General features: G+C 40.6%; 1 protein-coding gene across 1 annotated transcript in view; it reads left to right on the top strand.

The window, feature by feature from the left end:
• The first annotated feature begins 4,609 nt into the window (after positions 1 to 4,609).
• The window catches only part of SGPP1 (sphingosine-1-phosphate phosphatase 1), a 31,766-nt gene continuing 9,634 nt past the window's right edge, over positions 4,610 to 26,741 (top strand). Inside the window, exon 1 of the mRNA XM_086320351.1 lies at positions 4,610 to 6,088. Coding sequence (XP_086176477.1) covers positions 5,393 to 6,088 — 696 coding nt within the window. The 5' untranslated portion in view covers positions 4,610 to 5,392. The remainder of the gene's footprint in view (positions 6,089 to 26,741) is intronic.

The following is a 26,741-nucleotide window of genomic DNA, read 5'->3' on the forward strand; positions in this document are numbered from 1 at the left end:
TTTGAAACAGAAGTAGGCTCACAGACATAGAAAACAAACTTATGGTTACCAAAGGGGAATGCATAAGGGGAGAGAAATTAGGAGCTTGGGATTAACATATACACAATACTGTATACGAAACAGATAAACAACAGGGACCTACTGTATGGCACAAGGAACTAGACTCTCTACCCTGTAATAATCTATAATGGAATAGAATCTGAAAAAGAATATATATGTATATAGACACACAAATACAAATATCTATGTATACTTAATGACTGTTGTACACTTAAAACTAATACAATATTGTAAATCAACTATACTTCAATAAAAATATTTAAAAATTCTAAACAAACAAAAAAATAAATTTAGCTGGATTCCAGATAGGCAAAAGAAAATAGATCGATAATAATGAATATTCAGTTTAAAATGAATATTATCATTTTCTTATTAAGTAATATAGTTTCTCCATCCCCTGGAGGGGTTTAAGGAGATATAATTCACATTGAACATTGTATTAGTTTAAGGTGTATAACATAATGATTTAATACATTACTGTAATTTTAGTTAACATCCATCACCTCACATAGTTAGTTCTTTTTTTCTTGTGATGAGAACTTTTAAAAAGCTACTCTCTTAGCAACATTCAAATATACAATACAGTATAACATAGTTTTGAACCTAAATTACTCAGAAGGTGCATTTCTATTGATAAAGTTCTTTGAACTCATTGTAAAAGTAGCTGAATCAATGATTTACATGTGTGCTTAGTCGTTCAGTCATGTCCAAGTCTTTGTGATTCCATGGATTGTAGCTCGCCAGGCTCCTCGATTTATGCAATTCTCCAGGCAAGAATACTGGAGTGGGTAGCCATTTCCTTCTCCAGGGGATCTTCCTGACCCCGGGATTGAACATGGGTTTCCTGCATTGCAGGCAGATTCTGAACAACTGAACAACCAGAGAAGCCCGAATCAATGATTTACCACAATTCACTATGATAAATTATCTGCTGAAGGTAGAACGACCAAGGCCAAGACTGTGTATTGTATTTCCCTTCCACTTTAAGGAAAGTTCCATTAGAAATGACAGCAGCATTTCCCCTTTATAGAACATGAGTCTTCAAAATGTTTCAATATTACATGAAATACAAAGAAGTATATCACAAAATTTAACATATCAATTGTAGGACATGGATGAAGACATTTGTTACAATGTAAGTAACATGGAAACTTATGTTACTATGTGTAAAATAGATGGGAATTTGCTGTTATGACTCAGGGAACTCAAACTGGGGCTCTGTAGCAACACAGAGGGGTGGGATGGGGAGGGAGGAGGGAGGAAGATTCGAGAGGGAGGGGACATATGTATATCTATGGCTGATTCATGTTGATGTTTGGCAGAAACCAACAATTCTGTAAAGCAATTATCCTTCAATTAAAAAATAAATTAATTGAAAAAAAAAGACATTTGACTTTGCAGGCAAGACACGGAATCACACCCAGAGAGTCATATCTTTATTTGGCAGAAATATTTTCTTTTAAAAAATGTTTATGCTTTATTTTAAAAATGCTTGCCACAGAATATTTAAATTTGAATTTTTATACAATTAAATTTCCATTAAGTCCTAAGATGTTCTATTATGAAAAGTTTGGAGTGAATGTGAATAGAATCCACCAAAACTACAATTTTTTTTTCACTGTGGTGCTTTGGTTTACAGCTAAGACATTTTCCTTATCATTAACAGATTTACTGCACTAGCAGGAAAGTGCTAGCCCCTTCAAGTTCCGTCAACTTGCATTCTTTTTCCTCCTTCGTGCAGTCATAGGCCAAATTCCCATTCCCTATCATCTCTGTTTCCATTACCTTTATAGGGAATACTGCATTCTGACAAAATCTATCAGTGCTGAAGGAGACATAATTCGGCCACGGGGTATACAGACATTCCCTGGTTTGTGATGGATCGATTGAAAATTTTTTGACTATATGATGGTGCAAAGATAGTACACATTTAGTAGACACCATACCTCAAATTCTGAATTTTGATAGTTTCCAGAGCTAAGGATATGCAGTACAAAAGGCTGGGCAGGGCAGGGGAGAGTAGGGAGCTGCAGCTCTCAGTCAGCTACTAGATGACAAAAGTAGATAACTGAGACACTTATAACCATTCTGTATCCACACGGCCATTCTGTTTTTCACTTTCACGGCCAGTATACAATAAATTACATGAGATACTCAACACTTAATTTAAAAACAGGCTTTGTGTTAGGTGATTTTGCCAACTGTATGCTAACCTAAGTGTTCTGAGCATGTTTAAAGGTAGGCTAGGCTAAGCTATGTTGATAAGTAGTTTAGGTATATTAAATGCATTTTTGACCTAGATATTTTCAATTTATGATGGGTTATCAGGACCACCATTGTAAATTGAAGAAAATCTGTAAAGATCACCTTCTACTTTGTTTTCTATATTTTCTTTTTTCCCTGCTATCTTTATAGACTAATCCCCAGAATCAAAAATTTCTTGGCTGAATCTGAATAATTCCCCTCTGAACAAATTATTTTCATAGAAAAGCATGTGTAAAGTGCCTCACAGACATTTCTCTCTACAAAGCTGCTCCTTGACTTTAAACACCAGCTAATCATCTGTTTGACAGAAGCAGTCAGAGCTAACCCAATGCCACCTTCCTGCCTCTCACTCCACAGTGATTGCTTGGATCTCACTTCCTAGAACTGTTTATTATGCTTCACTTTACATCTTTGAATATATTTGCATGTTTTCTCTTGTTATGTCTTCCTCATTAAATTAGAAATGTCTCAATATTAGACAATATTTTCCAATCAGGGATGGACTATTGTTTGCCTGCAGAGCTATGAATTTAAATGTAGTGAGTAGTGAAAGTCGCTCAGTCCTGTCTGACTCTTTGCAACACCATGGACTATATATAGCCCACCAGGTTCTTCTGTCCATGGGATTCTCCAGGTAAGAATACTGGAGTAGGTTGCAACGCCCTTCTCCAGGGGATCTTCCTGACCCAGGGATCGAACCGGGGTCTCCTGCATTGCGGGCAGATCCTTTCAAATCCCTTCCTTTCAATTCTCAGAATCTGATTCTAGTTCAGGCAGTCATTCTCTCTCTTGGTTACTGTAATCATCTTCTAATGATTTACCTGGCCTCTGGTCTCCGACCTGTGGCAATTCACCATTGATTCCTTCCTAGTCCTCTTTCTAAGCACAGTTCTAATGGTGTTAGTGGCCAGGCTGAAAGGCCTTTGATGGTCCCACACTGCTTACAAGCGCTTTCCAGGTGGTGCTAGTGGTAAAGAACTTGCCTCCCGATGCAGGAGATGTAAGAGACATAGATTTGATTCCTGGGTCAGGAAGATCCTCTGGAGGAAGGCACGGCAACCCACACCAGTATTCTTACCAGGAGAATCCCATGGACAGAAGAGTCTGGTGGGCTTCAGCCCATAGTGTCACAAACAGTCAGACACGACTGAAGCAACTTAGCATGTATGTACTGCTTGCAAAATAAAATCCCCAGCCTTTACAATCTGGTCCTATCTTCCCTTTCTAACCCCATTACAGTCACTTACCATTCCTACTCTGTATTCTATGAGCTATTAACTGTTTACCAAATATGTCTTTGCACATTTCCATCTGTTTTTATTCATTTTCTCTTTTCCAAAGATGGGCTTCTCCAACTATTCATATCTCACTTTTCAATTATGATCTAGCTTAATATGATCACCTCAACAACTTTTTTGCTGTTCCTAGTCAACTTGTTTCTTCTCCTTTCCAGAACATGTTGTTTATGACTCAGTTTTAGCACTTACCATCTGCTCTATACTCCAGAGGGGGATCTATCTCTGTCTCCTATTTATCTTGTGAGCAACTTGAGGGCATGGATGATGGTTTATTCATCTTTCTATGGTCACAGCCTGGCAAGTGGAGTGGGAGGAGGAGAATCATTCTCCCTGGGAAAGAAGAAAATACAATATTTATAATGACATAAAGGAGGGGAATTTCCCAGCCTGTTTCTTGGAAGAAGTTCCAAATTTTAAATTTAGACATTCACTATACCTGAAATAACTTCCTGGAACTAGAGTTCAGGGCCCTTCTTATAAAAACCTCTCTTTCTAGAAGTCAAATTTGTAACTTGTGGGACATGAAAGTTAAGTTTCTAAACCAGCCTTATCAAACTCAGAAATCTACCCCCCTGAGTTCAGCTGCCAATTACATATCTTCTGTGCAACCCTGCTAGCTATTAGAATTTATCAAAAGGAAATTCTATAGGTAGGTTAAGAATAACTGTGATCTGGTAACTTAGACAAAAATATTTGTTAAATTCAAAACCAAACGGAGACCAGTCTTAATTCCTTGGGCAGATGAAACCAACTTAGTCACTTCTTTGGAAATAATAAGCAAAATTTGAACTGCTTCTCAAGGCTGATATGAGGTAACCGCTGAAAATTCTATTATAAACAATCACTATGAAGAAGAAAAAAATCCTACCTTCTCACCATATAAGCTGCTGTATAACAATATACCCCGATGCCTCACTCAGTACCTTGGTTTGAGTGATCCTAGTTGACAAACTGTCTCTTTGGTATGTGCACAATACCCATTTACTAATTACTACTTCAGCGATTTATTGGTTTTACTTCGTCTATTTCTGAGCTTTTGACAATCAATGACACCCTACTGTCCTGGGATCTATATCTTTACTCTCGTCACCACCAGTCAACTGGCACGTGGCTTTAAGGACAGCTCCGTAATTACTTGTAATTCCTTGAGTGCGTGGCAGTTACTTCGCTTTCATTCACCAATCACCATTTGATTCTGTGCCAGCAGGACGTCCGGATGCTTGGCCACTGGCACCGCCGAACCTGGCACCAGGATCGTGGCCTTTCCCAGTCAACGCCGGACCGAGAGAAGCCGGCAACCCCAGCCAGCAGGGAGCGAGGGCTGAAGTTGAAGAGGGGCGCGCAAAGTCCGGCCAGCCAAGCGCCGCGACGCCTGGTGGGTATTAATAAGGAGAACCTCCAGGCCGCCGCTCTGCAGAGCCTAAGCGCCCTCACGCCACCCGGGTGCGCTCGAGGCTGACCCGCGCCGCCGGGCCCCCTTCTCGAGAGGCCGTGGGGGCGGGGCCCGGCGGGGCGCGCGCCGGCGCGTGGAGGCCGGGGCGGTGGCGGAGCGCGCCCGGCGAGGGAGGGGCGAGCGGGGCGGGGGCGCGCGGCAGCCGCTGCGGCCTGTGGCGCCGTCACCCGGCAGAACCCAGCTGGTGGCGGGAGGTGCCGCTCGCCTTGCAGTTGCCGCTGCTGTAGGCGCGCCGAGACGGATCCGGACTGCGCCGGGGGCCGGCCCACCCTCGCGCCGCCGTCCTTCGCCCCGCGGGCCGCGCGGTTCCGTTATCATGTCGGTGGGGCAGTGGCTGGCCCAGCTGATGAGCAGTTTGCAGGACCCGCAGAAAGTGGCCCGTTTCCAGCAGCTGTGCGGGGTGGAAGCGCTGGCGAGCTGCACAGCCGCGGCCGCCGCCGACCCGAGGGAGGATGAGAAAGCGGAGGCGCACCTCACCGGAGAATCCCGGCGCAGAGAGCGGCAGCCGGGGCCGTCCGGAGGCCCTCCGCCGCCCGGGAGCGACCGCAATCAGTGCCCGGCCAAGCTGGGCGACGGCGGCGCCCCCAACGGCGTGCGGAACGGGCGGGCGACCGAGGTGGGCCCAGCCTCGCCGCGGTGCGCGGGGCTTCTGCGCCGCAACTCGCTGACGGACGAGGAGGGCCAGTTGGCCCACGTGAGTAACTGGCCTCTCCACTACCTGTTCTGCTTCGGCACGGAGCTGGGCAATGAACTCTTTTACATACTGTTCTTCCCCTTCTGGATCTGGAACCTGGACGCCTTGGTGGGCCGGAGGCTCGTGGTCATCTGGGTGCTGGTCATGTACCTGGGCCAGTGCACCAAGGACATCATCCGTTGGCCGCGGCCCGCCTCGCCACCCGTGGTCAAGTTGGAGGTTTTCTACAACTCTGAGTACAGCATGCCCTCCACCCATGCCATGTCTGGTACCGCCATCCCCATCTCCATGATCCTCCTCACCTATGGCCGCTGGCAGGTAAGGGTCCCTGTCCTCGCCCCGCACAGCCTCCGAGCCCTCGTTGCTCTCCGCAGTCGTTTGATTTTGGCTATTCCCTTCCCAGACTTCTCTTTCCACAGGTTTTCACGGTACCCGCTAAACAGGCCCTTTCCACCTTAAATAATAATAATGAAACGGTAGGGAAAACCTAAGACTTAGTCATCAAACTCTATTTTAATAGTAATGCTTTTCTTGGAACCTGAAGGAAATACCGTTCGTGGAGTAATACATTATCATCGGGCTTTAGTTGAGTTGATAAAAGGTTTTTAATTCTTATGATGCACAGACTATCATTATGATTAAGTATACCGTGCTTATAATTAATCGTTGGGTGACTAAGATTCACCCGTTTTATACGGTGCCTTTCCCCAGACTGATTTCTGTTTCAGGCGTAGGTAAAGTCATTGACTTTTTCTGGTGACAGTGTTTGTAAAATAAACATGGTCATTCAGGCAATGAAGTAATGAATTTTAAACGAAAGCCACCCTTAGTGGAAGTTAATGGAGCACCGCCTGAGTGCTCTTTTTAAGGGGTGTGGTTGCTAATTTGCTGATAGAGACAGTTTAATTAGCTTTTGGATCACTGATCTGTACTGTCAGTTGTTGAGCTACAGTATGTTGAATTAGCTTTGCAAATGCTTGGTTTTAGTTGGTCTTAAAAGTAGGAATCTTGGTCAGACCAGCGGGCTTGTAAAAATGGTAAATATGACAGCCTGACAGCCAGGGATGAGTGAGTTTTTAAACACGAAAACTTTTATATTTTGCGTACTACTTCTGGCCTCCCATTTTTCGGTTTTTCGTGGTCTGTAAATGCAGATTTAAAAGTTAGATCTTTTTTATATAGAAGCAAAATTTGTTTTTAGACTGATGTCTGTTTTATCTGGTCACTTTAAAATTCTTATTGAAGTTCAGTTGGTTTACAATGTTGTGTTACCTGTCTTTTAAATTGTAAGGAGCTTTGTTCGTTCTGCAGACCAGTCCCTTAATTTAAGAATAAAGTTAATAACTATGAAGAATCTAAGGAATCAGACTTCTTGATTTCTTTTCCCCCCATTACAGCACAAAATTATCTTCTGAGAAATACACATCCTGTGTAAACTCTGTTACGGTAAAGTTACCTATCTCAGACCTAATTTCAGTATAGATAAACCCTTGTCCTCATAGACACTTCTGGGCAGTGCATCGCTTACAGACCGTGGAAAATGTGTAATGTGTGTAGTAAGAATGGCAGAATTATGAGGGAAGAGCGCCATGAATGTTTTTTCTTTTTCCCTATGCAACCTAAGGAGTTACACAGTAATGTTCAGATTGTAAAGTAATGCTGCTTGTTTTGCATAATAGGTAAATGTCTCAAATGCACTTCATCTAAATACTTCAGAGTTTAAGATTGTCATTGAGTTATGATATTTACTGGCTAGCTAATGATGTTTCTCTTATTTTTATGAGATTTTCAGGATTCCGTAATGATAGAGCCTTTTTAAACTCCTCATTGAGTAGCTATGTTGCAAGCAATTAATTTTTAGCAGTCCAAGTAAGAGAAAGTAGTTTTTTTTCTCTTCATTCATTGAGAGCACATGCTAACAGGAAGTCTGAAAACAGTACCACAGGATGCATCTATCAGTATTTTAACACTTTAGGGTTATTTGAATTACCAGAGTATGCTTACAGTATAGTTTTTCAACAACCTAGTATATTTAATTCAAAGTTTGAGGGCTTTATATATCATACAGTTTTAGAATTAGAGCTAGTCAGGACTTCAAACGTCTCCTGGTCTCAAACTGTCACTTTACAGATGTTGAAACTGACCAGTTACAGTAGAATTAATCTTGTAAAAGTTGTTTATTCTTTTACATGTCCATTACAGGTTTGAATAAACTTCCAAAATTTGAGTAATTATTTGCCTTTGATTAGTTGTTTTGGAAAAAAGACTCCCTTACATGAAAGTTCTGTATTTATAAATGCTTGTAATAATTCAGTACAAAAAATCTAAACGACCTTTTACATTTTTTACTTTTTTTGTTTTAAAACCTTGTTATGAATTGAAAACAAAAGTACCTTGCTTTGCTTTAAGGTGTTTTGGTCCTCTTCTCTGCCAATTAGTATTGTAGTACTTAGGAGGCTTTTATTTCCAGAGTGAGTAATGAAAAAATGTATGTATGGCGAAGTGGGATAGGAATTAAACAGTGAAAGCCTAGTGTCATTCTAAGTAATAGCAGTTTTGGCTCACAATCGCTGCCGTCTGCTTGTGCTCCTGCTGGTTGTTCAGGACAGGTGTGTTTGTCTCTAAATGCCTAGGATGCTGAAACTTCTCTGGACACTTGAGTTATCTCCCTTTGGTAGGACATCTGCTTTACTCCTCCCTTCATGCCACTTCCTGTTGCTGCTTGAAATCTGGTCATGGTTCACTTACATGAAACCTTTCAAATGAAACCTTCATGTTTGATTATTCATGTGTTCTTAAAATAACAGTAAGCCAGAAAAATTATTAGGGGCTTGCATCAACTGCAGTTCTATACTTTACCCCCAGAGATTCTGATCCATTAGATAAGTAAGGGGTATTGTGTTTTATTGAAATTCCCTAAATATTTTGGAGGAAAAAAAATGTACGTTCTTAAGTCCCATCCAGTAAAATTAGTATATTTGATCTTTAGGCTATATTTTATATTTCTCCAACATTGCTGTTCTTTTGCAGTTCTTTTAAAGGTATGTTAATAATACAAAAAGGTAAATTGAAACAGTATGGCTCCAAACAATTATTTGATATGCTGGAAGAATTTTTTCCAGTAATGCAGGATAAAAAGTGTTATGGCATTTCTCCAGGTATTAAATAGCTTGATCATATTTGTTGGAGTTTTTTGTAGCTGAATTGAGAAAAAGTAAGAAATAAGGAACATTAGATCTTAAAAACATAGTCTTTTGAAGAATAATATAAAAAGTAAAGCACTCCTTTTATATTTATTTCTGCATGTTCTTTCCAGAAATAAAAAGTCTTAATTTTTAAATAATATGGCATATAATGAGTTCAAATTTTATACTTGATAACATTAAACCATTTTTAGATGAATTTCATTTTTAAAAAATTAGTGACATCACATGCTTTATAGCCTAACCCATTCCCAACTAGTCCATATGCTTTCACTACTTTTAAAATTATTATTAAAATAAGTTATATTATTATCTTTATTAATATTTATTAAGGCCTTACTATGGGTCAGATATTGTTTGAAATGTTTATTACCTTATATAGTCTGCTCTTAAAACATGCCAGTGTTCGGTCTTACTGGTAATACAAGCTTACAAATTATGAAACTGAGATAGGGGAAGAATAACTTACTCAAAGTTATATAGCTAGTGAGTCACAGGCTGACTGTAAACTTATAAACAGACTCCAGAGCTTACAGAGAAAACTCTTCACATCATGCTTTGTCAATTTTAAATTGACTTTGCAGTAATAAAATTTTTGAAATAGATATGTGTCCTTACAATACAAAAGGGCAATACAGCTTTGATATGCCTTGACATACAATACATGTACAATAGTCACAAATATTTCTTTTAAACATAAGTTGTTGACTGAAACTAAATGCTGATTTAATTACCCTTCCTTTTTTCTATTTTCCTAATATGAATTTTAAAAATTAAGCATAATGAAGGCTTTGGGGAAAAAACATAAGATATTTATCATAATATCATTTATTGTAGATAATAAAGGAAACTATTTATGAGATCATAAATGATAAAAGGCAAAGAAGTAAGAGTTAGAAGAGTTAGAAAAGTAGGTCACAAATGACAAAGACCAGAAAAGGCTTTAGGAGCCACAGGGAACTGATCATGATAGTAATTCTGGGAAGAAATACAGTTTATTAAAAAATGAAATTGGCTTGCTACTTTATTTCTTTTTACCTAGCCGATACTTGTGTTTGAAATGCACATTTTTCTGATTTTATACATGCTTATTAATAAATCTCAATTTTAAATTTATTTATTTGAATGGATAATAGATTGTTGAAAATCCAATGTTTACATAACAAATGTGAAGAGAAGAGTAGGGCTTCCCCCGTGGCTCAGCAGTAAAGAATTCATCTGCGATGCAGGAGACTTGGGTTGCGACACAGAAGACTTGGATTCGATCCCTGTGTCGGAAGATCCCCCGGAGGCGGGCCTGGCAACCCAGTTCCGTATTCTTGCCTGGAGAATTCCGTGGACCGAGGAGCCTGATGGACTTACACAGTCTATGGGGTCGCAGAAAGTTGGACACGACTTTAAGCTACTGAGCACATACAGTTTTTCTTTTTGTTGTCACAGCTAGGAGGCTCTTTTCCAGAAGGATTCATCGTTAGAAATTTCTGATTTAATCCTCTGGAGATAATCTTTACTTTGGTAGTGGTGTATTTATATAGTTTGTTCTTCCTACAGATGGCAACATACTATACTGTTCTGGACCTAGCTTTTTTCACTTAGAAATATATTGTGAAGGTTTTCCTCTTCTTTTACCCAGCAGTTAATGAATACTAATTTTGTGCTTGTGATTGTTTTAAATGCCTTACGTGACTTTCAATCCCCAGAAAATCCCATGAGTATTGTCACTGGTTTGCAGAAGAAACTGAGGCAGAGGAAGTTAAGTAACTTGCCCAAAATGACTCTACAGGTACCTAACAGAGCCTGGATTTCAGATTCAGGCAGTCTGCCTCTGAAGTGACCCCATGCTGCTGTGTTATACTGTATCTCTGAATTAGCATTTTCCGTTGAGAGAGCGATCTGATTTTTGCACATGTGCGTGATGTCCCAGTATGTTAACAGCATAATTTATTCAGAACTTGACTATTCCATTACTGCCAATTCAAAGACATTCTCTATTCTTTTCCTACTAGATTGTTGGTATTTTACTAATTTTTAAAAACTATACCTCTTTGGTTTTCTTTTGTTTTTTGTTTTTTTCCAAGTCCTTGCTCTACCTTCAAATAATGTTATACCAGTTCAGGTACAGCAATAGCATGCTTTATTTTCCCCTTTTCCCTCCTTTGTATTGTTGTCATACATTTTACATCTATGTTATAATACTCAGAGTACATTGGTATTATTTTTGTATAGTGTTCCAGGATTATTTCTAGAAACAGTTTTTCCTCCCCTCTTCCCTAACATCCTCCCCTTCTGGAACTTGTCTCGCATATGTTAGATTTGTTAAACACTGGTCACTGTAGATCACTAGTGCTTTGATGATGACGATGATGATGACTGCAGTGCTTTTGCTCTCTGCTTCATTTTGGATAATTTCTATTGCTATGACTTCAGATTCACTGGTTTTCTGCAGTGTCTAATTTTCTGGTAAACATCATGTAGAATGGGGTATGATTTTAGATACTGTATACTTTTATATCTGAAAGTTCCTATTGGATCTTTGGTCTAGTGTACAATTAATTACTTGTCAGTTTACTCCTTATAGGCTCACTGGAGTGAATCAGGAATAACCATAGTCTAGAGCTAAGATAGCCTGACTGACTTACAGTGATAACCTTCTGAAGACTACCCAGTTCCCTCATCTCTCTGCCTGATGGGAAAGCGGTTGCAGGCCTGTGTAAGCTCTGGGAATTGCATGGTCGTCTACTACTTTCCAGTAGCTTTCCCCCAGCCTGGTGGACTTTTGTCCCCTGTGTGCACAAGGTGGTTCACAGCCGGCCATTTGCAGAGACCCCCCTCACCTCCACGGAGTTCTTGCTCCATGCAGAGTCCTGTTTCCAGTACGCTCTTGAAAATTATTGCTGCTTCGGTCCCTGGGAACTTCTGTTTCTCCCTCCGTAGCTCAGTAAGACTGCTGGACTTTGTTTTGGTTCCTCTTCTCATGCAACAGCCTGGAAACTCCCTCTAGCAACAAGCCAGGGCAATCAGAGGGCTCTTTGCATTTGTTTTCCCTTTTCTTATGAATCACAGTCCTGTACTATTTGTTTCCAATATCTGAAAACAGTTCTTTCATATAATTTGTCTAGGTTTTTGGTTGTTTTCAGTGCAACAGCTTTTCCTACAACAGTTAATTGTTTATGGGCAGAAACAGATATCTTTTTACCTCTACTGTTTTGTGGTGTTTTTTTTTTTTTAATGTATATAAAATACAACAGCTTCAGTTCAGTTCAGTCGCTCAGTCGTGTCCGACTCTGCGACCCCATGAACCGCAGCACGCCAGGCCTCCCTGTCCATCGCCAACTCCCAGAGTCCACCCAAACTCATGTCCGTTGAGTCAGTGATGCCATCCAACCATCTCATCCTCTGTTGTCCCCTTCTCCTCCTGCTCTCAATCTTTCCCAGCATCAGGATCTTTTCAAATGAGTCAGCTCTTCGCATGAGGTGGCCAAAGTATTGGAGTTTCAGCTTCAACATCAGTCCTTCCAATGAACACCCGGGACTGATCTCCTTCAGAATGGACTGGTTGGATCTCCTTGCAGTCCAACGGACTCACCCTCAAGAGTCTTCTCCAACACAACAGCTTACTGAGGTGTAATTCATGTACCATACAATTCACCCATTTAAAGTATACAAGTCAGTGGCTTTCAGTATATTCATAGTATTGTGCAACCATCACCACAGTCAACTTTGGAACATTTTCTTCATCCCCCAAAGAAACCCCATCCCCATAGTCATTGCTCCCTATTTCCCCCCAATCTCTCGGCACCTCTAGACAATCACTAATCTACTCCATAGATTTGCCTACTGTTGTCATCTTGTATAAATAGTATGTAGTCTGTTGTGAATAGCTTTTTTCACATGGCGTAATGTATTAAGATTCATCCATTTTGTAGCATGTGTCGGTACTTCATTTTTATTGCTGAGTAATATGCCAGTGGTAAAGAATCCACCTGCCAGTGTAGGAGACAAAGGAGAAGTGAGTTTAATCCCTTGGTCAGGAAGATCCCCTGGAGGAGGAAATAGCAGCCCACTCCAGTATACTTGCCTGGAAAACTCCGTGGACAGAGGAGCCTGGCGGGCTGCAGTCCATGGGGTCACAAAGAGTTAAGACACGTCTTAACTGAGCACGCATGCATGCAGGCCAATGGATGAATATACTGCTGTTGTATGTGTCTTTTCATCTGCTCATGGACATTCGAGTTCACTTTTTATGCTGTGGTGTGTGCTTAGTTGCTCAGGCTTGTCCGACTCTTTGTGATCCTGTGGACTGTAATCTGCCAGACTTCCCTGTCCATGGGGATTCTCCAGGCAAGAATACTGAAGTAGGTTGCCATGCCGTCATCCAGGGGATCTTCCCAACCCAGGGGTCTAACCCAGGTCTCCCACACTGCAGGTGGATTCTTTAACAGCCGAGCCACAAGGGAAGCCCAAGAACACTGGAGTGGGTGTACTATCCCTTCTCCAGGGGAACTTCTGACCCAGAGATGGAAGCGGGATCTCCTGCATTGCAGGCGGTATTCTTTACTTGCTGAGATACCAGGGAAGATTACCTTCATTAGTCTACCAGTGGAAAGTACCATGAAGGAAAACATGCTAATTTAATTACTTTTTTGATTATTTGTTTTTCTTTTTAGTATAGAAAATATAGTTTATAATATGCTATTGAATGAAGAGGATTTTATATTTCTATGCAACTTGAATTGCTTTGTATGAAAAAGTATATATTACTTTTAAAAGCTTAAGCTTCAGAATCCTTACCTAATAATATTTGTTCTAAAACAAGTATTGGAAATTCCTTTTCCTGAGTTTTGTTAGTTAAGTTACTCAGTCATGTCTCTTTGCGAGCCCATGGACTGCAGCAGGCCAGGCTTCCCTGTCCATCCGTCACCAACTCCCGAAACTTGCTCAAACTCATGTCCAGTGAGTTGGTGATGCCATCCAACCATCTCATTCTCTGTCATCCTCTTCTCCTCCTGCCTTCAATCTTTCCCAGCATCAGGGTCTTTTCCAATGAGTCAGTTCTTCGCATAAGGTGGCCAAACTATTGGAGCTTCATTTTCAGCATCAGTCCTTCCAATGAATATTCAGGACTGATTTCCTTTTGGATGGACTGGTTTGATCTCCTTGCAGTCCAGGGGACTGTCAAGAGTCTTCTCCAACACCACAGTTCAAAAGCATCAATTCTTCAGCGCTCAGCTTTCTTTATAGTCCAACTCTCACATCCATACATGCTGCTGCTGCTGCTGCTAAGTCGCTTCAGTCGTGTCCGACTCTGTGCGACCCCATAGACGGCAGCCCACCAGGCTCCCCCGTCCCTAGGATTCTCCAGGCAAGAACACTGGAGTGGGTTGCCATTTCCTTCTCCAGTGCATGAAAGTGAAAAGTGAAAGTGAAGTTGCTCAGTCATGTCTGACTCTTAGCAACCCCATGGACTGCAGCCCCAGGCTCCTCTGTCCATGGGATTTTCCAGGCAAGAGTACTGGAGTGGGGCATCCATACATGACTACTGGAAAAACCATAGCTTTGACTAGATGGACTTTTGTTGGCAAAGTAATGTCTCTGCTTTTTAATATGCTGTCTAGGTTGGTCATAGTTTTTCTTCCAAGTAAGAAGTGTCTTTTAATTTCATGGCTGCAGTCACCATCTACAGTGATTTTGGAGCCCAAGAAAATAAATTCTGTCACTGTTTCCCCATCTGTTTGCCATGGTTGATGGGACCAGATGCCATAATCTTCATTTTTTGAATGTTGAGTTTTAAGCTCCCTTTTTCACTCTCCTCTTTCAGTTTCATCAAGAGGCTCTTTAGTTCTTCTTCGCTTTCTGCCATAAGGCTGGTGTCATCTGCGTATCTGAGGTTATTAATATTTCTCTCAGCAGTCTTGATTCCAGCTTGTGCTTCATCCAGCCTGCTATTTCATATGATATACTCTGCATATTAGTTAAGTAAGCAGGGTGACAATATACAACCTTGACGTACTCCTTTTCCTATTTGGAACCAGTAAACCTGAGTTTACTCAACAGGATTTTCAGATTTCGGTTTATCATGGTGAATTCCAGAGATGCTCTTATTAGAAATAATGTTTGACATAGCCCAGGTTTGGGGACAGAACCGAGTGATACCATGGCTTTTGACCCCAGGTTATCTTGAATGAGATACTGTAAGTGGCTAAAGCCTTATGTTTACTTCATTCAGCAAGTATTTACTGACTGCCTTATCATATGTAGACACTAGACAATAGTGAAAATAAATACTATAATTTTAAGTACATATAAGTATTTGTAGTATATATGTATATAGAGAATGTATACAGAATATATCTTAATGCATAAATGTAGCCTGTGTCAAAGATAAGGGTTGTTCATTTCTTTCAGTAAAGTGTTGTAGCTATTTTATTCTTTTGGGTGTACTATAAGTTAAATTGTTTTCTTACTTTCCTTTTCAGACTGCTTACACTGATGTGTAGAAATAAAACTCTTTTTTTGTGCATTGATCTTGTTGTACCTTGCAACTTTGTTGAATTCATTTCTCAACTCCAGTAGTTTCTTTGGATTCTTTAGGATTTTCTGTTTCTAAGGTCCTGTCTTTGTGAATAGAGATAGTTTTGAAGTGAAGTCGCTCAGTCGTGTCCGACTCTTTGTGACCCCATGGACTGTAGCAAACCACGTTCCTCCGGCAACTGGATTTTCCAGGCAAGAGTACTGGAGTGGGTTGCCATTTCCTTCTCCAGAGGATCTTCCCGACGCAGGAATTGAACCCGGGTCTCCCAAATTGTAGAGGTAGTTTTACTTCTTCCTAATTTAGATATTTTAAAATTTCTTTTCCTTGCCTAACTGCTCTGGTTAGAACCTACAATACAATGTTAGATAGTATTGGTGAGAGGTAAACATCCTTATCTTGTTCCTAATCTTGGCAGGCAAGCTGGGTGGGACCTTTCAGCCATTGAACGTAATAGTATCTGTGGATTTTTCGTAAGTGCCCTGTATCATGTTTAGAAATTTCCTCTGTTCCTAGTTTTTGAGATCTTTCATTGTGAGGGAGTGTTGATTTTGTCAAATGCTTTTTCTATATCCGTTGAGATGATCATGTGTTTATTTTGCTTTGTTTTTACTTCCTTCTGTTAATGTGTATGACACTTAATTTTTTTGTTGAACCACCCTTGTATTTCTGAGGTAAATAACCATTTGATCATGGTGTGTAATACTTTTAATGTGCTGTTAGATTTTGTTTGCTAATACTTTGTAGAAGATTTTTGCTTTAGTATTCACAAGGGCTAGTGGTCTGTAGTTTTCTTGTGCTGTCGTTTTCTGGTTTTGCTATCAGAGTAATAAAAGCCTCGTAGCATGTGAGGAAATATTCTCTGTGCTTCTGTTTTTTGGAAGAACTTGAGAAATATTGACACCGAATCTTTTTTAAATAAATGTTTGGTGGAATTCACCAGTAAAACTGTTTGAACTTAGGTTTTTCTTCGGAGGTTTTTGATTGCTGATTCAGTTTCTTTACTTGTTTAGATTATATTTCTTCTTGAGTCAGTTTTGGTAATTTGTGTTTCTCTAGGAATTTGAATTTCATCTAGGTTATCTTAATTTGTTAGCATATTAACTGTTAATAGTTTTCTCTTATAATCCTTTCTATTGCTGTAAGATCGGTAGTAATGTTTCCACTTTGATTTCTGGTTTTAGTTATTTGCATCTTCTTTTTTTTTTTGTCCGCCAGGCTGTAGTTTTGTCAGTCTTGTTCTTTTTAAAGAAACAACTTTCAGTTTTGTCGATTCTCTTGTTTTACTACCCTGTATTTTGTATTTTTCCACTCTTATCATTTTATTACTTCCCTCTGTTGCTCACTTTGCATTTAGTTAGCTCTTCTTTTTCTAGTCCTCACTGTAGAGTTGTGAATGGTTTCTTTTGTTTTAATGCAGGGCTCCACTGCTGTACATTTCCCTCTGAGGGCTGCTTTCATTGTATTACATGACTTGTATTATCTGTGTTTAGTTTCTGTTTGTCCCTATTTTATAATTTCCCTGTGATTTCTTATTTGGCCTATGGTTATTTAAGAGTAATTTAATTTCTTCATATAGTTGATCTTCATTATTCATGGATTGTTTGTAAACTTAGCCCATGCAATAAAATTTGTTACCCAAGAATCAGTACATTCAGACTTGCAGAATGTGAAAAATTTGAGTCAGCTGGCATACATGTTCCCAGGCAAGGATGAACAAGGCAACAATCTGCTTTCTTGTTTCAACCATTATTTACTGTGGATGGTCCTATTTGCTCTGTTCAGTGCAGTGTTTTTCAAGTGTTCATGCTTTTTGTTGATGGTTTTACTATTTAAAGTCAAGTGAAAGTCACTCAGTTGTGTCCCACTCTTTGCTATTCCATGGACTGTAGCCTGTGCATGGAATTCTCCAGGCTAGAATACTGGAGTGGATAGCTGTTCCCTTCTCCAGGGGATCTTCCCATCCCAGGGATCGAACCCAGGTCTCCCGCACTGCGGGCAGATTCTTTACCAGTTGAGCCACCAGGGGATGGTCCCCAAACTACAGTGCTATTTCAGTTCAGTTGCTCAGTCATGTCCAGCTCTTTGCGACCCCATGGACTGCAGCAGGCCAGGCTTCCCTGTCCCATCACAAACTCCCGAAGCTTACTCAAACTCATGTCCATTGAGTCGGTGATGCCATCCAGCCATCTCATCCTCTGTCGTCCCCTTCTCCTCCTGCCTTCAATCTTTCCCAGCATCAGGGTCTTTTCCAGTGAGTCAGTTCTTCCCATCAGGTGGCCAAAGTAATGAAGTTTCAGCTTCAGCATCAGTCCTTCCAATGAATATTCAGGACTAATTTCCTTTAGGATTGACCGGTTTGATCTTCTTGTAGTCCAAGGGACTCTCAAGAGTTTTCTCCAACACAACAGTTCAGAAGCATCAATTCTTGAGCACTCTCCTTTCTTTATAGTCCAACTCTCACATCCATACATGACTGCTGGAAAAACCTTAGCTTTCACTAGATGGAACTTTGTTGGCAAAGTTATGTCTCTGCTTTTTAATATGCTGTCTAGGTTGGTCATAGCTTTTTTTCCAAGGAGCAAGTGTCTTTTAATTTCATGGTTGCAATCACCATCTGCAGTGATTTTGGAGCCCAAGAAAATAAAGTCTGTCACTGTTTCCATTGTTTCCCCATCTATTTGCCAGGAAGTGATGGGACCAGAGGCCATAGTCTTCATTTTTTGAATGTTGAGTTTTAAGCTCCCTTTTTCACTCTCCTCTTTCAGTTTCATCAAGAGGCTCTTTAATTCTTCTTTGCTTTCTGCCATAAGGCTAGTGTCATCTGAAGTTATTGATATTTCTCCTGGCAGTCTTGATTCCAGCTTGTGCTTCATCCAGCCCAGCATTTCACATGATGTCCTCTGGATATAAGTTAAATAAATAGGGTGACAATATACAGCCTTGATGTACTCCTTTCCAAATTTATAACCAGTCTGTCATTCCATGTCTAGTTCTATTACTTCTTGACCTGCATACAGATTTCTCAGGAGGGCAGGTAAGGTGACCTGGTATTCTGGTATAAAGTGTTGTTTAATGTCCCTAAACACAAGAAGCCTGTGATCTACTTTACAAAGAAAATATACATGTGTGAGATAAGATTCATTCAGGCATCAGTTACAGTTCTTTTGGCCATGAGTTCAATGTTAATGTATCAATAATATAGTACATCCAGAAAAGAGAAGAGGAAATTCACCCATGTGTGTGTAAGGCCACTCTGGAAGTGCAAAAGTAGTATTTGTAGTGTCTAATGAAGTTTTGGAAAACTTGGGAAAGTGGCTGAATTTGTGGATTCATGAGATGATAACCAGTTAAAAAAAAAAAAAAAGAAAGAAACCATAGTAGACAGCATTGATCTGAGACCGAAAGCCAATGAAACCATGTTACACAGAGCAAGGAAAATATTAAATTCTTCTCTTATAGTGCTGACTGGCCTGCACATTTCAAAACACTACACAACATTAAAAATGTTAAACTTTCAATAATCCTGAATCAAGATCAAGAGGCTGTGGGCTGTTCTTTAGATTATCTGCCAAGTGTTAGGAAAAAGGCTATGTGGAAAAGCAGGTTTTCAGTGCTGATGAGACTGGCTTGTAGAACTAGTTCTCCAATTCTGTGTTTGCTTCAGTTGTTTTGGGGCTTTGGTGCAAGTATGTTTATAATTGTTAAATCTTCTTAATGAGTTGATCCTTTTATCAGTGCACATTGTCTGTCCTTTTGTCTTTGGTAACAATTTTTGACTTGAAGTCTATCTCGTCTGATTTTAGTAGAGACACTTAGCTCTCCCTTTGGATACTGTTTGTGTGAAATGTTTTTCCATTTTTTCACTTTCAACCTATTTGTGTCTTTGGATCCAAAGTGAGTCTCTTAGGCCACATAGAGTTGGAGCAATGTTTTCTTATCTATCCTACCAATCTCTGCCTTTCATTGGAGAGTTTATACCATTTCTATCTAAAGGAATTACCTGTAAGGAGTAACTTGTGGTATTTTGCTATTTGTTTTTATGTGTCTTTTGCCTCTTTTTGCTTATAATTTCCTACATTGCTATTTTCTTTTGCATTTGAGTTTTTTCTTTCTACAGTGTACCATTTTTATTCCCTTATTTTATGTGTATATTTTTTGATACTTTGTGGTTGACCATGGGAATTATAATTAATAACTAGATATATTTTTGAAGGCATAACTGACACTTAGTGAACTCCGGGAGTTGGTGATGGAAAGGGAGGCCTGGTGTGCTGCAATTGATGGGGTCGCAGAGTCAGACACGACTGAGCGACTGAACTGAACTGAACTGATGATGGATACGAATGGGGAAGCCAAGATTAACAACAAGGTATTGGGCCTGAGGATTGAAACTGTGGGGAAGTCTTTTAGCGGGAAGGAGATAACCAGCTGGTCAGAGGTGGAGATGGATTGGGGATATCAGATTTAGTCCTTTTACATTGGAGATGCCTTTTAGACACTGATCACATAAGCAGTTGTATACAGAAGTCTGAGGTTCAGTAGAAATGTCCCAGCTAGAGATGGAAATTTGAGTCATGAAAGTATAACTTGTATATAAATCCTTGGGACTGGATGAAAATAAGGAAGTGAGCATAGATTGTGAATTGGGCTTACTGATACTGAGTTGTGAATTAATCGGGGAACTAACAAAGATGCCTGAAAAGGAGTAGTCTATGTATATTTTATATATTTCTAATAAATTCTGTCATTTTTTAGGAAAGGATAATTCCACATGAATCTGTTTTCTTTCCAGTTATGTCTAATCGAGGACAGTAGTCCCTAAAATAATCAGTTCAGTTTGGTCACTCGGTCATGTCCGACTCTTTGCGACCCCATGAATCACAGCACACCAGGCCTCCCTGTCCATCACCAACTCCCGGAGTTCACTCAAACTCATGTCCGTCAAGTCGGTGATGCCATCCAGCCATCTCATCCTCCCTCGTCCCCTTCTCCTCCTGCCCCCAATCCCTCCCAGCATCAGGGTCTTTTCCAATGAGTCAACTCTTCGCATGAGGTGGCCAAAGTATTGGAGGTGCTTCCAGTGAACACCAATTCCAATGAATCAGTCCTTCCAATAAACACGCAGGACTGACATTCTTTAGGATGGACTGGCTGGATCTCTGTGCAGTCCAAGGGACTCTCAAGAGTCTTCTCCAACACCACAGTTCAAAAGCATCAATTCTTCAGCACTCAGCTTTCTTCACAGCCCAACTCTCACATCCATACATGACCACAGGAAAAACCATAGCCTTGACTAGACGAACCTTTGTTGGCAAAGTAATGTCTCTGCTTTTGAATATGCTATCTAGGTTGGTCATAACTTTCCTTCCAAGGAGTAAGCGTCTTTTAATTTCATGGTTGCAATCACCATCTGCAGTGATTTTGGAGACCCCCAAAAAAAGTCTGACACTGTGTCCACTGTTTGCCCATCTATTTCCCATGAAGTGATGGGACCGGATGCCATGATACTCGTTTTCTGAATGTTGAGCTTTAAGCCAACTTTTTCACTCTCCTCTTTCACTTTCATCAAGAGGCTTTTTAGTTCCTCTTCACTTTCTGCCATAAGGGTAGTGTCATCTGCATATCTGAGGTTATTGACATTTCTCCTGGCAATCTTGATTCCATCTTGTGCTTCTTCCAGCCCAGTGTTAGTAGTCCTAATTTTAGAGACAGTTCAATATAAAATTAAAAGGTAGTTTTAATTTGGATATTCTTAAATATTAAATAAATCTGCCAGATGAATTGGTTATTATGCATCATCTTCCTCCCCCAACACAATCCCACTTTAGGAGTATTAGTTTTATCTAGTTTAGTTTTTATTGTCATTAAGACATGTGGTATTTCTTTTATCTGGTTAAAAGATTACTTGATAAGGTACTTCTTTGCTTTGATACTGTAATTATACTGAATTCTGTTATTCTCTGGGGAATAAATGTGAAAGTCATGTAATCAAAACTGGATCAGGTCTTCCCCCAAATATGTTTCTTTCCACAAAAGAAATCTAGGGAAAATATTCTGAAGATGGAGACTAATGGCTAAAAAAACATCAACCGATCAATGAAAATAAAAGTGACTTGTTCTTTTCCCAAGTAATCAAGCTGGTTTTAGAAAAGGCAGAGGAACCAGAGATCAAATTGCCAACATCCGCTGGATCATAGAAAAAGCAAGAGAGTTCCAGAAAAACATCTATTTCTGCTTTATTGACTATGCCAAAGCCTTTGACTGTGTGGATCACAATAAACTGTGGAAAATTCTGAAAGAGATGGGAATACCAGACCACCTGATCTGCCTCTTGAGAAATTTGTATGCAGGTCAGGAAGCAACAGTTAGAACTGGACATGGAACAACAGACTGCTTCCAAATAGGAAAAGGAGTTCATCAAGGCTGTATATTGTCACCCCGTTTATTTAACTTATATGCAGAGTACATCATGAGAAACGCTGGACTGGAAGAAACACAAGCTGGAATCAAGATTGCTGGGAGAAATATCAATGACCTCAGATATGCAGATGACACTACCCTTATGGCAGAAAGTGAAGAGGAACTCAAAAGCCTCTTGATGAAAGTGAAAGAGGAGAGTGAAAAAGTTGGCTTAAAGCTCAACGTTCAGAAAACGAAGATCATGGCATCTGGTCCCACCACTTCATGGCAAATAGATGGGGAAACAGTGGAAACAGTGTCAGACTTTATTTTGGGGGGCTCCAAAATCACTACAGTTGGTGACTGCAGCCATGAAATTAAAAGACGCTTACTCCTTGGAAGGAAAGTTATGACCAACCTAGATAGCATATTCAAAAGCAGAGACATTACTTTGCCAACAAAGGTTCGTCTAGTCAAGGCTATGGTTTTTCCTGTGGTCATGTATGGATGTGAGTTGGACTGTGAAGAAGGCTGAGCACCGAAGAATTGTTGCTTTTGAACTGTGGTGTTGGAGAAGACTCTTGAGAGTCCCTTGGACTGCAAGGAGATCCAACCAGTCCATTCTACAGGAAATCAATCCTGGGTGTTCTTTGGAAGGAATGATGCTAAAGCTGAAACTCCAGTACTTTGGCCACCTCATGCGAAGAGTTGACTCATTGGAAAAGACTCTGATGCTGGGAGGGATTGGGGGCAGGAGGAGAAGGGGACGACAGAGGATGAGATGGCTGAATGGCATCACTGACTCGATGGACGTGAGTCTGAGTGAACTCCAGGAGTTGGTGATAGACAGGGAGGCCTGGTGTGCTGTGATTCATGGGATCGCAAAGAGTCAGACACGACTGAGAGACTGATCTGATCTGATCTGATCTGAAAGGTACACTGGAATGGGAGAAATGCCTCTGCATCTAGCTTGATTGCATTCCTCACTCCATTTAAATACCTTGGAGATAGTAAACCTAAATAAATGTGGATTCAGTTCAGTTCAGTTCAGGTCAGTCACTCAGTCATGTCCAACTCTTTGTGACCCCATGGATTGCAGTACACCAGGCTTCCCTGTCCATCACCAACTCCCAGAGCTTACTCAAACTCATGTCCATTGAGTCGGTCATACCATCCAACTATCTCGTCCTTTGTTGTCCCCTTCTCCTCCCGCCTTCAGTCATTACCAGTATCAGGGTCTTTTCAAGTGAGTCAGTTCTTCGCATTAGGTGGCCAAAGTAGTGGAGTCTCAGCTTCAGTATCAGTCCTTCCAATGAATATTGAGGACTGATTTCCTTCAAATGTGGATTGAGTTAAGTTAAATTCAGTTTCATTGTTCCCATTAAATAATGCTCCTTATCCCCTACCTTCAGTCCTAGCTTTTGAGAATCAATAAATTAATTTTTCTTCTATCTGTCATGTACAGAGAATTCCCATTAATAACTTTGTACATTTTTTAATTCCTTATGGGATCTAAGTAAAAAAAGAGAAAGAAGAAAGAATCATAGGAGACTTGTATGGTGGTTGTGGTGGTAGTTTTTACTTCTTTGACCCTCCCTGGCTAGTGAAGAAAAAAAAACAAGACCTGAGTACCTGCTCCAGAGACTGAAGCCACTGTCATGGTCTCTCACCTAGAATATAGCAACAGCTTCCTAACTGGCCTTCCTGCTTCCACCCTTGTTCCCTTATTGTCCAGTCTCAGGCCACTGCTCTGCTCAGGACCCTGCAGCGTGGCTCCCCAAGGTCACATTTCTTACACAGGCCTCTCAGGCTCTTCCTGGTCTGGTTGCCAGGACCTCTCTCACCTCTCCTCCTACCTGTTCCGGCCACACAAGCCTCCTTGCTTGTTATGTTTCCTCATTAGAGATTTTGTTCTTCTTGCTTCCACTTCCTCATGTATATTCTTTCCTCAGATATCTGGTTGATCAGTTCACTTCCATCCAGTCTTGCCTCAAATCTTAGTTTGTCAATATAAAGCCTACAATGGCTATCTTCTAAAACTTTAACCTGCCCCCCCCATACACTCCCATACTATTACTTATCCTTATCCTATTACTGTTTTACTTACTATAAGTGTGGTTATGCTGTACTAATGATTTAACCCTGAAAACACCTTAACAACAAAAGCTTCTTTCTCATCTGTGCTTCGTATCCATTATGGGTTAGCAAACAACTCTGATCCACTTAGAACCTCAGAGACCCGGGGTGAGGGAAGTTTGCCCATCTGGTGATACACGTCAGCATACAGCCTCCAGTATCACACCTGTAGGAAAGAGAGCATTCATAGGATGATTAAAAGTGGCACACGTCACCTTTTTTCCCAGTTCATTGGTCAAACCAGGCACATGGCCCCAGTCTAATTGCAAGAAGAGCACAAGGAATATTTGATGAACATTACTGTTTCAGCTCTGTATGTGTGTGTGTGTGTGTGTGTGTGTGTGCGTGTGCGTGCTTAGCTCTGTATGTGTGTGTGTGTGCATGCATGTGCGTGTGCATACTCAGCTCTGTATGTGTGTGTGCACATGTGTGTGCGTACTCAGTTGCTCAGTTGTATCTGACTCTGTGACCCTGTGGACTAGTGCCCACCAGGCTTCTCTGTCCATGGAATTTTCCAGGCAAGAATACTGGAGTGAGTTGCCATTTTGTACTCCAGGGGACTGTTTTAGCACCTGTTCCCTTTTCATTTCTCCATAGTACTTACTATTTTTAACTATATAATTTATATATTCTATATAAAGTATCATTTATATATTTACATATTGTATAATTTGCATATTTTATGTTTATGATTAAGTTGCCTTTCCTCAGTAAGAATTTAAGCTTATGCTCCTAGAAAACCTCACTACTTACAACTTCTTGGACATAACCGTTCTTCATTCACTCCTACTGTTTGTAATGTCCTCTATCATTTTTACCCTGTGCTCTTTTTTTCTGTAAAGATTAAATCCTACTCATCTTTTGAGACAATTTGAATCATACTTAGTTTGGGAGACTTTAAAGTTCCGTGCCTTAGACTCCCTCTATCATGGCACTTACCTTCTTTACAGGATTACTTGTCTGACTGCATCATTAACCAGGTTCCTCATGCGTATTGGAAAACGTCTGAAGGAATACCTGGAGCCTAGAAAAGGATCTATGAGGATCTGAAAAGGATAATATAAGTAGGATAAAGAGATGACAAATCAAGAGATATTCAGAAAGTAAAATCAGTAAGACTTCATTATTGGTTGAATATGAGCGATAAGGAAGAAATCAAGGATAATTCATGCTTCTCATTTAGATTATGATGCTTCCAAATGAAATAGGGAAAATGAGAGGAGGAACAAGTCTAGTTGGTAGGGTGATGAGCAGGGTTTGAGGTATAATGGGTTTAACTCTGTAAGGATCTCAAGTTGGAGATATGTGCAGAGGCTGGCTAAATGGTTCTTAATCCTAGGACATACATAGGTCTTCAGCATGCTGAGTAGTAGAAGAAAAGGTGAAACTGCCAATAACTACCAAGGCCAGAACCCTTAGTTATACTAATGTTTAAGGAACAATGAAGAATGTTTTCTTGTGTGGAAAACACAGAAAAAAATAGATGGTGAAAGGGGCACGAGAGTGTGATGCTGTCAAAATCAAGGTATTCAGACATTCAAGAAAAAATATTTGGGCCATAGTAAATGCAGTGTGAGTGAGCTAAGTTGCTTCAGTTGTGTCCGACTCTTTGTGACCTTATGGACTGTAGCCTGTCATACTCCTCTATCCATGGGATTCTCCAGGCAAGAATACCAGAAGTGGGTTGCCATGCCCTCCTCCAGGGGATCTTCCCAATCCAGGGATCGAACCTGCATCTCTTATGTCTCCTATACTGGCAGGCAAGTTCTTTATCACTAGCACCACCTGGGAATCCCCTAGAGAAATCAAATCAAAACAACTATGTACTAAATCTTGACTTCTCTTGCAGCATTAATTAATTCCTTTCTTTTAACCTCACTTTTTATTGAACCACTTTGAATACTTAATGAATTGAACCATCTTGGCTTCAGTTTCATTGGGAGATTTGAAGTAATCAGGCACAAACTGTCTCAAATGTGCCCCTTCTTCTTCATTTACAAACTTAAGACACGCCCAACCATCAGTCATTTCCTTTTTCCCTCTAGTATTAGGAGCTTCAAAGTCACCTCTAGTTAGTACTAGAGGCGTGCCACTGATACTGAAGTGAAAGCGAAGGTCACTCAGTCGTGTCCACCTCTTTGTGACCCAATGGACTATACAGTCCCTAGAATTCTCCAGGCCAGAATACTGGAGTGGGAAAGATCCCCCTTTCCCTTCTCCAGGGGATCTTCCCAACCCAGGGATCGAACCCAGGTGTCCCGCATTCTGGCCAGATTCTTTAACAACTGAGCCACAAGGGAAGCCCAAGAATACTGGAGTGGGTAGCCTATCCCTTCTCCAATGGATCTTCCTGACCCAGGAATTGAACTGGGGTCTCCTGCATTGCAGGCAGATTCTTTACCAACTGAGGTCTCAGGGAAGCCCAAGTGATACTAAAAGTCATCTGCATTTTAAGTTTTTTCCCTCTTTATGGCTTCCTGCTTCCAATATCCCACCAAAATTTTTCGCACTATAGTTGCTATTTGAAAGTATTAATGGACAACAAATTACATGATGTTGAACATTAAAGAAGATGGGGAAATGGCAAACAGTAGTAGTCACTGATGGAAGTGAGAGGGAAATAATGCCTCCTCCCCAGGGAAGCAGTGACACTAAGCTGGGCCAGAGTCAGGTGCTTTTCCAGGGGCACTTTGATTTTGTA

This window comes from Bos grunniens, chromosome 10 (genome assembly GCF_055505025.1).
Source record: "Bos grunniens cultivar Pamir isolate PY7600 chromosome 10, Bosgru_T2T1.0, whole genome shotgun sequence".
In the NCBI taxonomy this organism is placed as follows: Eukaryota; Metazoa; Chordata; class Mammalia; order Artiodactyla; family Bovidae; genus Bos; species Bos grunniens.